At 38.5% G+C, this 16,763-nt stretch overlaps 1 protein-coding gene across 8 annotated transcripts in view; it reads left to right on the forward strand.

Annotated features, from left to right (window-relative positions):
• AFF2 (ALF transcription elongation factor 2) overlaps positions 1-16,763 on the forward strand; it is a 509,233-nt gene that overhangs the window by 204,477 nt on the left and 287,993 nt on the right. The window contains exon 1 of one of the 8 annotated variants that reach the window (XM_055267801.2): positions 10,557-10,700. The exons of 6 other annotated variants lie outside the window; for them this stretch is intronic. In XM_055267801.2, the coding sequence (XP_055123776.1) occupies positions 10,650-10,700 (51 nt within the window). In that variant the 5' untranslated portion in view covers positions 10,557-10,649. Of the gene's footprint in view, positions 1-10,556; positions 10,701-16,763 lie in introns of those variants that run through there. One more of the 8 variants, XM_055267800.2, reaches the window with a different exon arrangement.

The raw sequence follows: 16,763 nt of genomic DNA on the forward strand, positions 1-16,763 counted from the left end.
TTATTTTTCTGTGAATAAAACTTATTCAATAAAATACTAAAAAAATTTTTTAGGCTAATCAAATTTTGGATTGACTGCCTTGCCAAATGTGCCAGTCATTTAACTGCCTCCCTGACCACTTTTAACTTGAATGGGAAAAGATAGGATTAGAATGACTTTTTTTTTTTTTTTTTTTTTTTTTTGAGACGGAGTCTCGCTCTGTCACCCAGGCTGGAGTGCAGTGGCGCAATCTCGGCTCACTGCAAGCTCCGCCTCCCGGCTTCACGCCATTCTAATGCCTCAGCCTCTCCGAGTAGCTGGGACTACAGGCGCCCGCCACCACGCCCGGCTAATTTTTTGTATTTTTAGTAGAGACGGGGTTTCACCATGGTCTCGATCTCCTGACCTCGTGATCCGCCCGCCTCGGCCTCCCAAAGTGCTGGGATTACAAGCGTGAGCCACCGCGCCCAGCCTAGAATGACTATTTTTAAGGATGTCTCTTACACATCCTTGGCACCTAGAACAGTCGTTGGCACACAATAAATGTCAATGTATTGAATGTATAAATTAGTGTGTTTAATGTGAGTGCTCACCAAAGGAAAAATACAATATGCTTTTTGTCACCTTTGCAAAATTATAATCGTACCTATCTCATGGAGTTACAGTATAAGGATAAAATTATATAATCGTGTTAAATCCTTTGAGTAGTGTATGATACATTGTAATCACTCAACAAATATTACAGTATAAAGTACGTAGTAGAGGATTTGCTTTTTACGGTGACTTTGCTGTTTGAACTGTGAGATACACATATACACACACTCGCAGGCAAGTGCACACACATAGACAGTGTGGCATGGTAGAAAGGGTAACATACTAGTGGTCAGGAGAACTGGATTGAGTACTTATTCCAAAGTTTGCATGTTCTCTGAAGTCAGGAAGGCATTACTACCTATCTCGCTTCAATTGTCTGGCCTGTAAAATGGGAATTGTAATACTTGAACTGCTGGAAGGCAGGGTTTTAAGATAAACTCTCTTTAGAGGGCTTTTCAAAGGTACTTAATGGCCCTGAGTCAGTGATAAACCTAGTATAAATTGAGAAAGCCTAAAATAAGAATAGGTTCATAACCTATAAATACTTAATCTAAAAATCATCACTTAATGATGATGATCACAGAACCCAGAATAGTCATGGGCTATTTAGACTGGAAAAATCCCTTACTCAACAGATTCAGAAATGGAGACCCTGTTAAATAAAGTAAATTGCCCAAAGCCAGACACAATTTCTAAGAGGAAGATTCCAATTAGAAATTACTCATTCAACTAGTGATGAACTTGATCAGGTTATTCTCATTGCATCACTGACTTGGATTAAAAAATGGCACAACAGAACTGAAGACAAATAAGGCTCTTAAAATATATGCAGTGATAAAATGGATCTCTTTCAAAATGGATGATTCTCTGGCCCCTTCCTCTCTGCCTCCCTAGATAGCAGCTTCCATTCATCATATAGGCAATATAGATTTGAGAGCAATACTTATAATTTTTCTAGTCTTCTGCTCCATCTTTCTGCTTAGACAAATGGAAACATTTAAATTCTTATGATTTTATAAATAACATAGCATTACATATTTATTCTTGTGGCAAAACATATATAACATCAAATTTACCATTTTAACCATTTTTAGTGTACAATTCAGTGGCATTAAGTATGTTTGCAATATTGTATAACCATCATCATTATCTATTTCCAAAATTTTACTTTTTTGTCACATGAAACAAAAAGTCTAATATAAAACACATTGAGAAATAAAATATATGTTGATTTTTGGAAAATTTGTTAGAGTAGTGCATTAACCTCATGTAGATAATTTGCACAATGGGTTTATGTTTCTTTTTCTGTTAAATTCAGTTTAAACCATGATTTATTTGCCCTAGGTATACGTCATAGCCCTTGGAGGCAAATTTCACGTTTTTTTGAATCTGTGAAATATTACCAGTTTCATAGGTTGGGCCAAGGTCAGCTGACTGGATGAACTGTAAGAATTATCTATCTTAAAAATAACGGCTGGACTGGGCTCATTTTAATACTCTTACTGATCACCATTTTCATATATTGTTTAATTATTTAGAAACCTTTTTCTGTAATGAATTATACCTGATTAAATTACTTGCGTTACCATGTGTTTAAATGTGCCAACCATAGTCAAATATTATCATTAAAATGCTTAATTTGCCAAGTATAGAGTCAAGAGCAACTCAGTAAATAAAGGATGAAGAAATTTTCTCTATGTAGAATAGTTTTTCCTTTGCTTGAATATATCATAGTTAAAAATTTTTCTAATGGAGAACAAAGGCTAGAATCCAATTCAGCTCTGGAAAAAAATCATTTTGTAAAATGGATAAACTGCCATTTTTCTTACCCAATGATTCATCATGTATTTCTAAATTCTGGTAAGAATTGTTACAAGTCTTTTCTCTAGCATTATTAGAAAATCTACATTATTATGTATGACAGACCATGTCAAAATAATTGTGTGTGGGACTAGTCTAGGTTAAGGGGAATCGTATTTGATGTTACTAATTTTCACATTATTTCACCTATAAAAATTCTTCTAGCAGCAAAAGTTTTATTGCACTGTATTTCAGAGTCTCTAATTTATTCATGGGCTAAATGTTTCATATAATGAATTTTCGAGTAAATGTATTCTGAAATTCATGCATAACCATGCCTGCTCTAAAACTATAAAAATTTGGTTAAAATTGAGGCATCTCCTCATTCCCCTTGGAAAGTATATAGGGGAACCTGGAAGATTTTATGCTAATGAAGGCAATATGGTTCAGCTTTTCTTTTTATCCAATATATTTCTTTTCTTTTTTTTTTTTTTTTTTTTTTGAGACGGAGTCTCGCTCTGTCGCCCAGGCTGGAGTGCAGTGGCGCAATCTCGGCTCACTGCAAGCTCCGCCTCCCGGGGTCACGCCATTCTCCTGCCTCAGCCTCTCCGAGTAGCTGGGACTACAGGCGCCCGCCACCACGCCCGGCTAATTTTTTTTTGTATTTTTAGTAAAGACGGGGTTTCACCGTGGTCTCGATCTCCTGACCTCGTGATCCGCCCGCCTCGGCCTCCCAAAGTGCTGGGATTACAAGCGTGAGCCACCGCGCCCGGCCCAATATATTTCTTTTATTGAGTTCAAGCCATTGTCCTAATTAATAACTTTAAATGGAAGCACTTCATCAATTGTACTGAGGCACTACTACTGCTTAAAAGGTAGTATGTTCTAGGCCCATCTTGTGTCATTCAACACATGCCTTGTGATAGAGAAATATGTTCTACATTTTCTTCTGAATATTTTGTGTGGTTTAAGAGCCCTCTGCCATATGATCTTGTATCCGCCTTTCCTCCCTCACTCATTCCCTGCTTCATCTCCTCCTTTGGATTTTTGTAGTGGTGATGGTGGTTGCTCATCTCGATGCTGTGCTACAGTCTGTGGGCATTGGTAAGAAGCATCTCTCTGGTGTGATCCACACACAATAAACAGACATGAATACAAGTAATGGTTTAAAGCATGCAGTCACATCTGCCTCCATCTTCACATGAAAGGGTGGTCTCAGGTTATTTTGGCAGGATTTTATTCTACTATTTGTTCAATTTGCCAATGTAAAAGATAAACATAGGATTTGGAAGTATAGAGTCTATGTTTATCCTCAATACCAAGAATTCTTGTGCCTTGGGAATGTTGCTGTATGCCAAACCCAAGGTATTATATTTAAAGATTATGTTCCTGAAAAACCCTGATTTTCAAAGAATAACATTATATTGCATTTGTAAAGTTGTAAAGTAGAATTTCATATATAAAAAATCTATTCACTCCCCTCAAGACAGTGAAGAAGGTCTCTTTTCCTAGGGAAAAGAACACAAATTTTAAAAGATCACATAGTGTATGTTTCTTTGTCTAGAACAGCCTCTTTGGTTTGGAATCCTTCCCTGAAAGATGGGCAATGGTCAGACTGGGCAACCCCTCCCTCAATTAAAAATAAAGGAAAAACAGGCTATTATGTATAGTTTTTAATGAGTATAAAACTCAATATGCAATGAATTCAATATACAATGAAATGTCAGAAATACAATATATAATGAAATGTTTCATTTGAAGAGAGAGGCTGTTGTGCATTTATACTCATTCATTCACACATTCAGCGACATTTATTGTGTACCTACTATGGACTGGTCACTGTTCTAGGTTCTAGGGACATAATAATGAATAAAACAAGTCAGGACTCTGCCGTCTTCAAACTTGCATCCCTGAAGCGGTGGCAGATGGGTATCAGAGAATAATGAAAATAAGTATGTAAAATATACAATATGTAGGATGATGACAAGTGCTATTAAAAACATGAAATCAGCGAGGGTGTTAGAGAATGGCTCAGGGGCTCAATTTCTAAGAGTGGTTAGGAGAGGCCTAACTGATGTGACATTTGAACAAAGACTTGAAGGAATGAGGAAGCAAGCCATGGACTATGTGTGGGAAGAGCCTTCCAAACAAGGGGAACAGCAAGTGCAAAGGATGTCTGAAAAATATAAACAGGCCACAGAGGCTGGAGCAGAGTACTCAAAGGGGAGAATGGCAGCAGATGAGATAGGGAGGGGAAAGTTGTTTCCGTTTTGGGTAGGTAGAGAACAGGTCTTGGAGCAGCATCTTGCAGACCATTTATAAGGGCCCTGGATTTTACTCTAAGTGACATGGAGAGCCATTGGAGGGTTTTGAGCAGCACGAGTGAGGCACCTTTGCATCGCACTTTGGTGGTTATAGAAATGCATCAAATTTCGTCATTTCTCTTGATATGATATAGTAAATTTCGATAATGGGATTTTATAAAACTTATGTCTCTTAGGGCTAGCACCTTCAGTGTTGGGGGAGGTTGGTCTTGCAGTGAAGAATGCATAATGTGCCCTGATTAAATAATTAGCAATAAATTTTACAGAAAATACCTTCAGTATGGGATTTCCAGTACTTCCTATTTCACCCAACATACAAAATTTCTGAAAAATAAATTATGTTCCAAAACCACTTGCAGTCAGCCTAATTATAGGCATCTCTATCTCTTCTATCCATTGGCAGGAATAAACTTGAAAAGGCTGCCCAGTTATTGACTCTTGAGTCCAAAAATCAATGTGTGGTAGTCAGTTCTCAAATAAAAGAGATTGGGAAGAAAGCAGGAAGAGGATTGAAAAATTGGCCTCCTCAGAAATGCACGAAGGGGACATTTGCAGTCTTAAGGGGCATATTTCCTAGTAGCATGTCTTGTAGGGGCCCTACTGAGGTAAATGAGTTAGTCTGTTTAAGAAGTTCCATTACAATGGTTCTTTCAGGGTATGAAAATGCAAAGAAGTGAATCTTTCGATGACCAGATGCATGGAAGCATGTTTTAAATGACTGCAATGTAATTGATATATGCTACCATCAGTTGTGACCCAGGTAATAGTGCAGCTAAAATAATTTCAAGTGGGTCAAGATATCCCTGGAGTACTTCCTGCAGTGTTATAAAAATCTCCCAGCAATGTGTCTTAAGTTCTGTAAATCATGTTAAACTTAATGAAACCTTCTGCAAGAGCATTCCATTTCTATGATGCATTTAACTGCAGTTGTTGACATGTTGTATCTTGATTGAAGAAATATGTAAACCTTGGATTAATTGCTTGTGGTACTAGGAATATAAAATATATTGACCACTTTTTTAAAGTAAGATTTAGGGTATGTGTCTTTATGTATAATTGATTATTCCCTAATTAATTTAAAATACGCTCTTTTAGACTTTGTTTTCCATCTAAGGCTAATATTTGCATTCCTATGTTGTGGATTTAGTTTATGATGCTCATTTTTTAAGATAGAAAACTCTGAAACTCAAGGCTGACCTGCAGTATGTTCATCATGTTTATTCTTACTGCTTTGGCACAGTTGAGTTTGATAATAATAATGCTAGCTTAGTTCAGTCAGATTCAGTGCCCCTGGAGTACCTACTCTGTGCAGTACTGTGTTTTGTGGAAGTCGTGCAGTGTCTTCAAAATGAACAAGTATATACCATGGCTACAACACAAAAAATTTACTGGGAACCAAAATTTTATGCCAATGGCCTGTTGATAGTCTCCTTCCTCCTAAGATGTCGCCTGCAGAATGTCAGGAGCTTCCTCTGTCTCATTCACTTCTGTATCCCTAGCCAGATTGACACATCAAGTTAACCATCACAGTGTTGGACACAGAGCAAATGCTTACTGCATATTTGTTGAAAGAATGAATAAATGTGAGAACAAACATTTGCTATATACCTACTGTGTGCAGGGGTCTGGGCCAAGTAGGTCACAGTCCCTCCTGTTGAGTAGTTTAAAGTCTTGATGATGTGGGAAATGAGGCTGAAGACAGAAATCAGAGAAATAAAAATAAAATAAAGGGAAGAGGAGAGTGAAAGTTCAAAAATGAGTTGACGGTGTCTGCCAGGAAAAACCAGGAATGTCGTCACTGCAGAGGTGGGGTTCAAGGAAGCATCCCAGGACCTTGAACAGCAGACCTTGAACACTAGGATGAAAGGTAGTCTGGTTGGGAGAATGACGTTGATAGAAGCGCTAACAAGGGAAAGGACACATTATGTTTGCAGAGCAGCAAGTGATGTGAGTTTCTTATCAAGCAATTTATAAAAATGTAGGCATGTTCCCTATCAAGCAATTAGTAAGCATGTTCTTTTAGCACCTTTAATGTCACTAGATTTAGTTTCTGGTTAGGTGTACAAGCAAAGGGGAAGAAGTTCAGCAAGTAATCCATCAAGAAAGCCCCAGATCAGCACGTATATGTACACCATTCCACTCCCACTAGTGTGTGCTTGCTGGCACACACAGACATACACACACACATGCGTGCATGCTCTGGATGATTCCAAGCATAGCTCTCTCCTGTCGCTGCCAGACTTGACCTCTTCTAATGATGTGGAGCAGACCACAGAGAAGTCTCTTGCACATATCCCAATATGAGGATGACAGGGGCCATTTGAAAACGTATGTCCAAAGAGAAACCATGAGGTTTTAATTGTAGTCAAAAGCGTTCTACTTACAGACTTGAATCCAGATGGATGAATTCACTGGTCAACAGCATAGGTATGAATTTGTTTAATCTACTTCATAAGAACCAAGTCAAGTTCAGATACACTTACTTTGCAGTCTAATTTTCTAGGGGTCCCAAAGTTTTCATACAATTATCTTCTCTGATTTCCCACAGGAAATGATGATCCCATACATTTAAAATGTTTTAATTACTCAAGGAGTACAGGAATACATGATTAAACACAAACACTACAGATAAGCCTCAAGTGCCCTTTTGCTTCTGTCTGAAATTCTTGTCCCTTCTCCTGCTTTTGTAGATAAAAACCGCTATGAATTTGATGCCTTCAAAGCATCATTTCTCTCTCTCTCTCTCTCTCTCTCTCTCTCTCTGTGTGTGTGTGTGTGTGTATTCACAACCACATCATATATATTATTTTGCATAGGTGCATTTTACCTAAATAGTTATATATACATATATATGTGTGTGTGTCTGTGTGTACATATATAGTAAGTGTTGCTGTTTTCAGCTAACTATATGTCATAGTAATCTACTGGCTTTAACTCAATCCTTTGACCAGCTTTCCCAAATTCTATGCTATTAAATATGATAATGCACTGTTTATTGTGCCATCCCCTTGTTGGAGGACACTGGAGTTGTTTCCAGTTTTTTGGCTGTTGGAAACAGTGCTACACTGAACACATTTCTATACTATACTCCTAGTGCCCCCAGGGAAGAATCAAAAGAGAGAACGTTGGACCCTACAACTTAATTTTAAACAAATGTCTTCTCATAGAAGAATCTATGCCAGTGTAAGATGAGCTTCCTTATTTCCTTAACTTCTTATTTCAGGTGATATGAACAACCTTGGTTGGGGGAGTATTTCTAGATTTGTCATTATTGGTCCTACATATATTTTCCCATGACATACAGGGTGGCAGGCCATTTTCTTTCTGAGTTTACTATGGATGGCTCTGCTACAGTGTCTTGTTTTAATTTCTCAAGGAATTACAACTCAAGGTGTTGAGATTGCATATCAGAGGGGATTTCTAAATGCAGGGAGCCCCTCTCTCAGTTACCTTATCTATATATACTCTTACATAGGAATACTGACTTAACTACTTGCTCTCCCCACTCACCACAGATGCCTCTTTTGGCCTCTCTCTTCCTTCTTTCTCTCACAAATAGTTCTTGGACACCTTTATGTGCCACACACTATTGTAGACACTGGGGATCCATCAAGGAACACGGCAAACTAAATTCTTGCCCATGTGGAGGTTATATTTTAGAGGGAGGAGACAGATAATAAATGATAAGCACAATAAGGAAAGTATAGTATGTTCAAGCATGCTAAGTGCTACAGGAAAAAAAGGAAAACAGTCTGGCAATTCTGCAAAAAGTTAAACATAAAGATATCATATGACTCAACAGTTACACTTCTAGGTATACATTTAAGAGAACTGAAACCGTACGTCCACACAGAAAAATCGCACGCAGATGTTCGTAATAGCATTATTCATAATAGCCCCAAAGTGGAAACATCTCAAATCTCCATCAATGGATAAATGAATACACAAAATATGGTCTATCCATACAGTAGAATATTATTCAGCCATGTAAATGAATGAAGTACGAATACATACCACAACATAGATGAACCATAACAACATTAGGCTAACTGAAAGAGGTTCGAAACAAAACGTCACATATGTTATTTCATTAATATGAAACATTCAGAAATAAGCAAGTCCCTAGAGACAGAAAGCAGATTATCAGTTACCAGAGGCTAGGGGATGGGGAACACAGAGTAACTGCTTAATATGTAGAGTCTCTCCTTTTCGGGTGATGAAAATGTTTAAGAATCAGACAGTGGTGATGTTCACTTAACATTGTGAGTGTACTTAATGCCACTGAATTACACACTTAAAATGGTTGGTGTTTAATTTTATGTCTTGTAGTGTTACCTACATTTGAAAACATAGAGCAGGTCAAGGAGGACCTGGATTGCAGAATTGGGGTGCAATTTTGAAGGGTATCACTGAACAGGTGCCACCTGAGCTGCAAACATACCAGGTAGCGGGGGCAGCCATTCAAAGGGTCATAAGAAGGGGCATTGCCTGGTGTGTTCAGAGAACAGGAAGGAGGCAATGTGCCTGGATGTGAGTAAAGGAAGGGCAATAGGAACAGAGGCAGCCTTGGTCTTCCTCATTCACCTGCTGTTTTAGACACCACTGGCTAAAATTGCCCACAGTTAGTTACCTGCCCAAAGTTGCAGTGATGATGGTACTGGCAGTGGTGAGGAAAAGAAGGGAAAAGGCAGAAAAATCACTCCAGATACTTCCCAAGGCCCAGAATTTGATCATACATTATTTCTTTTGACTATGAGGTTCCTTTACATGATATTTCCCCTTAGTTTTTTTTTTTTAACGTATTATGAGTAGAATGTATTTTTCAGTAACATTTTATCTCATATAAAGGAGTGTGGACTTACCTTTTGTAACATCAGTGAAGAAAGGTTAAGGTTCCCAAAAATTTAAAGGGATATTATTTCAGTGAATCTGTATGTGAGAATAAATTAAATAAAACAGACATGCAAAAGAAAAAGTGAATTCATTTAGAGAGAGATCGTGTCCCTCTGTTCTCAGATGCTTTTGAAGAAAACATAATCATGGATAATCATCCACTGTTGCATTCTCAGGTCTCCTCTGACCCCACAAAATGAGCACAGGGTCATCATTTCCTTTTCAGAAACACTTATAAATAATTGAGCGAAGCAATGATGTGAACTGGGAAGGGCAATGGACCTAGGACTAGAAGCGTGGATTTGGGGCCCAACACTTGTATTTATAATATGTACAACCTTGGGCAAGACACTTAACCTCAGAGCTGCAGGTTCTTTATCTTCAAGTTAGAAATGATATCGTCCCTGCCTATCTAACTGGGTCACTGTGAAGTTCATATGAATCAAAGGTATATAACTGCTTTGAAAAGTACAATTTCATAAATAGAAAGTATTACTATTGGTCTTCAAACATAAAAGCGGTTATCAAGAAAACCTAAAACCTCTCTCCTTCTATGTGTGTTTGCATATTTATAATTATTTTTTGTTTTATGATAGTACACATGTGGAGTCTCTGAGCCCCCTGAGAAAAGGGAAACCTGTTTTATTCATCTCTGTATCCCTGGCACTGAGCAGAGTTCTATACACACAGTAGGAGCATAGTTAGTTAGGCTAGGGTGAGTGAATGGATAAATAAACCAACTGTATTTTGAATTATTGTCATGAGGTAATGGTTTACAGTGTCCCATGATTTGCCATGCACACTGTTTGATGGTTTGAGTACTCAGGTGTCTAAGAATGGATGGAGGAAGCTAACAAAACAGAGTTTAAATTGAGATGGTGTCATAATTGGCTTATTTATTGTGACCTAGAATAAAGAACATGGTGATTCCACAACAGTTTTGGGGCAGTCTGGGATATTAAGGTGAGTTTTGGTTGTGGCAACCCAGAGGAGGGTTGCCACAGTGGCCCATCTATCTATCCCAGATGAAAGATATGCTTCACCCCTCTTTCTTGATCCATGAAGTTCAAAAGGAGGCACCAAGCATTTCAGTCCTTCTTCAGGATGAAGGTAGGCAATATGAGTTGGCTGTAGAAGGTCTACAATCAGCCAATGGCTTAACAAGTAGCGTTTCTCCCTCTTTACAAATGAGTCCTTGATCACAGTGAGGTATTTCCTTTGGCTTAAAGATATCCAAAGCACTGATTTAAATGCAGTTCCTTAGAGGTAAAATTGTATGGATTTCCTTCTCACTAAGTAAGGAAACTGAGACAAACCCCAGTTAAAGGCCTCAGGGTAGTCAGAATGCTTCACTGACTGTCCCGTTTGGAACTAAGGACAACCACAGCATAATGGATTGGATCTGAGATTCTCACGTCAGAAAGTGAACAGAAGCAAACTGAATGTCATTCTGAGACTTCAGTGAAGGATAATGTCCATTTTCTCGTCTACCAAATAGGGATAATTATCTCTAACTTACTAAGTGGTCGTGGGGATCAAAACAAACAACAATAACAAAACAGCCTATTTGTCTGCTATTTAAGTGCTCACATGTTCCAGAATGGATGGTGCAGGCCAACAACATGGGGTTGAGTTTGAAGTCAGAATTAGCTTCTTTATTATCAGCTAGATTTGTTGCTTTCTAACCAGCAACAATGACAACAAAACTTAGCGTATGGAGGGCCCAGCAGAGTTCCTGGCATGTAGTAGGTGCTCACTGAATGTTAAGAAATACAGACCTATAATGAGGGATGCTTGGCAATGGGTATGTAGAATGCTAAAGATAACCACTCACTTTGCCCATTTACATCAGTTAGACCATTGCCACCATTTGCACTCCCAGTCTCTTCCATTCCCCCAACTCTACTCTCTATTTCCCTCTGTGTTCTCTTGTGTCTTTCTCTAATTTTTTTCAACTCTCACTTTTTTTCCTCCTCTACTTTTTCCTTGGTTCCTCAGTGAGATCTATGAGCATAATATACTCCAACTACAGTAATTCACCTTGCTGAAGTGGCTGCTGAGTTCTGCTTTGAAGGAAATTTACTTATTTAATTTTGGTGGGGAAAAGTTGTGGCTCGACCACTTATAGAAATGTAGGTCTAGTTTTCTGGGAATGTTTAAAGAAACCATGCGCCAATGTACATTGTCTTCCTCCCTCTCTCCTTCCTTCCCTTCCTTTCTTCCTTTCTTCTTTCCTCGTGCCCATCCTCCCCCTTTCTTCCTTCCTTCCTTCAATCAATCATATATCCATATTCATATAGAGATATATATATATTTAATCTTTTACCTATAACTCTTGTCAATTCTATCTTCGTTTTTCCCCTTTGGGCTTATAAGTATCTATAGTTGGTGCTCCATAAATGTTTATTATGAGTAACAATGATAATAGTGATAGAAAGAGCAACACGTGCTATTCCTCAGTGCTTTTTATCTCATGTACAAAATTAAACACTAATGTTGCCATCAGTTACTCCCAAAAAGATGGTGGAAGCATATTTGTTAGTAATATTTTGATAATAACTATATAAACAGATATTTGTCATGCTATTCTGACTCCTACATCTTCATTCACAGAAGAACATTTTATTTACATTGTCAAGTAAGAGGGTGGCAATTTAAGTGAGACTTGCAATTTATCACTTGCTTTGCTTTCCAAGGCAAGTCCTGGGAGTTGCAGTTTTGAAATGGATCTAGAATCATTCTTTTCTAAATGTTTTCAAATATACTCAGAAGGATAAAACATATCTATATCCATATCTCATATTTCTATGGAGGGTTCATAGAGATATTTGTCCTCCATAGAGATATGAGATATAGATATTACCTTCATTTGCACCCTGGGATAGTTTCCTTGCCTCAGGTAGTTTAGTTGTTTAAAGCCACCAGGGTTTATAACATGTCTGTCTAACTGCCTCTTGACATTATAGGCTTAAAGTTTATCTGTAAAGAATCCACTTGGTGAAGGGCAACTTTCTTTTGGGTGTATATTTTACATATCAAAGTGAGACATTCCAAAATGCAAAGGAAAATGTATGCACAGGAAGAAACATAACACTGAACAAAATTGGACAAGCCTGACAAAAAATAGGTGTGGATAAATGAAAACTTGAACCTGGCAGTGAAGAGCACATGATTTGGAGTGGGCCAACGCTGGCTCTACCATTTATTTGCTTTGGAACTCTGGGGAAAGTCCTTCTCTGGTCCTCAGTTTCCTCACATGTGAAATGGGGATAATAATAGTCTCTACCTCATAGTGTCATTGTGAGTCACAAATGAAACAAATGCATTGAAAATCATTGTGCGGATAACATGAAATAATATCTAGTGCTTAGCAGATAGAACCCTGGATAAATAGGGGCAGTTATCACTATTATCCTATCAGACAGGTTGTTTGTGTCAGCCCTCGTTAGGATGTCATCATCTGCCTAGGACCAACAGTGGAGGGCAGTGAAGAGGAATGATTTTATTTGACTATTTCAATTAATAAGTGTATCAGGTTGCTAGGGCTGCTGTAAAATAGTACCACAAACCAGGTGGCTTAAATGACAAACATTTATCGTCTCATAGTTCTGGAGACTAGAAGACTGCAGTGATGGCAGGGCCATTTGTAGCCCCTAGGGGAAGATACTTCCTTACATTTTCTAGATTTTAGTAGCCCCGGGTGTTGCCGTAGCACTTCAATGTCTGTCACCATTGTCACATGATATTCTTCTCTGCATGGGTGTATGTCGATGCCCAAATTTCCCTCTTCTCATAAGGACATCAGTCATATTGGATTTAGAGTGCACCCTACTCTAGTAACTGCTCATCTTAACCTCACAAATTATTCTGCAGTGGCCCCGTTCAAAAATAAGGTCATATACACAGGTACCAGAGGTTAGGATTTCAACATATCTTTTGAGGGTGGGAATGCAGTTCAACTCATAATAGCAAGTATCTGTTAAGGTCTTATAGTATACTAGGTGCTGATCTTGATATGGAAGGACTGGTCAGAAGGGCAGAGGAAAGAGGGCTTTAAATGAGGGAAATTGTGTGAGTTCTGGTTCAGGAACAGCAACAACAACAACAACAAAAACCCACAAGATTTTGTTCAGCAAGTAACACTGTGTTGATTGTCAGAGTACAGATCTCCCAGTGAGCATGGTGGGTAGAGTTGCTGAGAAGACAGGCTAAGTGACACGTATCCACGCCTTCTGATATTTGGGGTTGTGCCGGCTCTTTTTTTGTCTTATTCCCCCTCTTTTTTTTTTTTTTACAAAAGTTTTTTTTTTTTTTTTTTTTTTTATACTTTAGGTTTTAGGGTACATGTGCACAATGTGTAGATTTGTTACATATGTATCCATGTGCCATGTTGGTTTCCTGCACCCATTAACTCGTCATTTAGCATTAGGTATATCTCCGAATGCTGTCCCTCCCCCCTCCTCCCACCCCACAACAGTCCCCGGAGTGTGATGTTCCCCTTCCTGTGTTCCTGAGTTCTCATTGTTCAATTCCCACCTGTGAGTGAGAACATGCAGTGTTTGGTTTTTTGTCCTTGCGATAGTTTACTGAGAATGATGTTTTCCAGTTTCATCCATGTCCCTACAAAGGACACGAACTCATCATTTTTTATGGCTGCATAGTATTCCATGGTGTATATGTGCCACATTTTCTTAATCCAGTCTATTGTTGTTGGACATTTGGGTTGGTTCCAACTCTTTGCTATTGTGAATAGTGCCGCAGTAAACATACGTGTGCATGGGTCCTTATAGCAGCATGATTTATAGTCCTTTGGGTATATACCCAGTAATGGGATGGCTGGGTCAAATGGTATTTCTAGTTCTAGATCCCTGAGGAATCGCCACACTGACTTCCACAATGGTTGAACTAGTTTACAGTCCCACCAACAGTGTAAAAGTGTTCCTATTTCTCCACATCCTCTCCAGCACCTGTTGTTTCTTGACTTTTTAATGATGGCCATTCTAACTGGTGTGAGATGGTATCTCACTGTGGTTTTGATTTGCATTTCTCTGATGGCCAGTGATGAGGAGCATTTCTTCATGTGTTTTTTGGCTGCATAAATGTCTTCTTTTGAGAAGTGTCTGTTCATGTCCTTTGCCCACTTTTTGATGGGGTTGTTTGTTTTTTTCTTGTAAATTTGTTTGAGTTCATTGTAGATTCTGGATATTAGCCCTTTGTCAGATGAGTAGGTTGCAAAAATTTTCTCCCATTGTGTAGGTTGCCTGTTCACTCTGATGGTAGTTTCTTTTGCTGTGCAGAAGCTTTTTAGTTTAATTAGATCCCATTTGTCAATTTTGGCTTTTGTTGCCATTGCTTTTGGTGTTTTAGACATGAAGTCCTTGCCCATGCCTATGTCCTGAATGGTATTGCCTAGGTTTTCTTCTAGGGTTTTTATGGTTTTAGGTCTAACATGTAAGTCTTTAATCCATCTTGAATTAATTTTTGTATAAGGTGTAAGGAAGGGATCCAGTTTCAGCTTTCTACATATGGCTAGCCAGTTTTCCCAGCACCATTTATTAAATTGGGAATCCTTTCCCCATTTCTTGTTTTTGTCAGGTTTGTCAAAGATCAGATAGTTGTAGATATGTGGCATCATTTCTGAGGGCTCTGTTCTGTTCCATTGATCTATGTCTCTGTTGTGGTACCAGTACCATGCTGTTTTGGTTACTGTAGCCTTGTAGTATAGTTTGAAGTCAGGTAGCGTGATGCCTCCAACTTTGTTCTTTTGGCTTAGGATTGACTTGGCAATGCGGGCTCTTTTTTGGTTCCATATGAACTTTAAAGTAGTTTATTCCAATTCTTTGAAGAAAGTCATTGGTAGCTTGATGGGGATGGCATTGAATCTATAAATGACCTTGGGCAGTATGGCCATTTTCACGATATTGATTCTTCCAACCCATGAGCATGGAATGTTCTTCCATTTGTTTGTATCCTCTTTTATTTCATTGAGCAGTGGTTTGTAGTTCTCCTTGAAGAGGTCCTTCACATCCCTTGTAAGTTGGATTCCTAAGTATTTTATTCTCTTTGAAGCAATTGTGAATGGGAGTTCACTCATGATTTGGCTCTCTGTTTGTCTGTTATTGGTGTACAAGAATGCTTGTGATTTTTGTACATTGATTTTGTATCCTGAGACTTTGCTGAAGTTGCTAATCAGCTTAAGGAGATTTTGGGCTGAGACAATGGGGTTTTCTAGATATACAATCATGTCATCTGCAAACAGGGACAATTTGACTTCCTCTTTTCCTAATTGAATACCCTTTATTTCCTTCTCCTGCCTGATTGCTCTGGCCAGAACTTCCAGCACTATGTTGAAAAGGAGCGGTGAGAGAGGGCATCCCTGTCTGGTGCCAGTTTTCAAAGGGAATGCTTCCAGTTTTTGCCCATTCAGTATGATATTGGCTGTGGGTTTTTCGTAGATAGCTCTTATGATTTTGAGATACGTCCCATCAATACCTAATTTATTGAGAGTTTTTAGCATGAAGAGTTGTTGAATTTTGTCAAAGGCCTTTTCTGCATCTATTGAGATAATCATGTGGTTTTTGTCTTTGGTTCTGTTTATATGCTGGATTACATTTATTGATTTGCATATGTTGAATCAGCCTTGCATCCCAGGGATGAAGCCCACTTGATTATGGTGGATAAGCTTTTTGATGTGCTGCTGGATTCGGTTTGCCAGTATTTTATTGAGGATTTTTGCATCAATGTTCATCAAGGATATTGGTCTGAAATTCTCTTTTTTGGTTATGTCTCTGCCAGGCTTTGGTATCAGGACGATGCTGGCTTCATAAAATGTGTTAGGGAGGATTCCCTCTTTTTCTATCTATTGGAATAGTTTCAGAAGGAATGGTACCAGTTCCTCCTTGTACCTCTGGTAGAATTCAGCTGTGAATCCATCAGGTCCCGGACTCTTTTTGGTTGGTAAGCTATTGATTATTGCCACAATTTCAGAACCTGTTATTGGTCTATTGAGAGATTCAACTTCTTCCTGATTTAGTCTTGGGAGGGTGTATTTGTCGAGGAATTTATCCATTTCTTCTAGATTTTCTAGTTTATTTGCATAGAGGTGTTTGTAGTATTCTCTGATGGTAGATTGTATTTCTGTGGGATCGGTGGTGATATCCCCTTTTTCGTTTT

This window comes from Symphalangus syndactylus, chromosome X, assembly GCF_028878055.3.
Source record: "Symphalangus syndactylus isolate Jambi chromosome X, NHGRI_mSymSyn1-v2.1_pri, whole genome shotgun sequence".
Taxonomy (NCBI): domain Eukaryota; kingdom Metazoa; phylum Chordata; class Mammalia; order Primates; family Hylobatidae; genus Symphalangus; species Symphalangus syndactylus.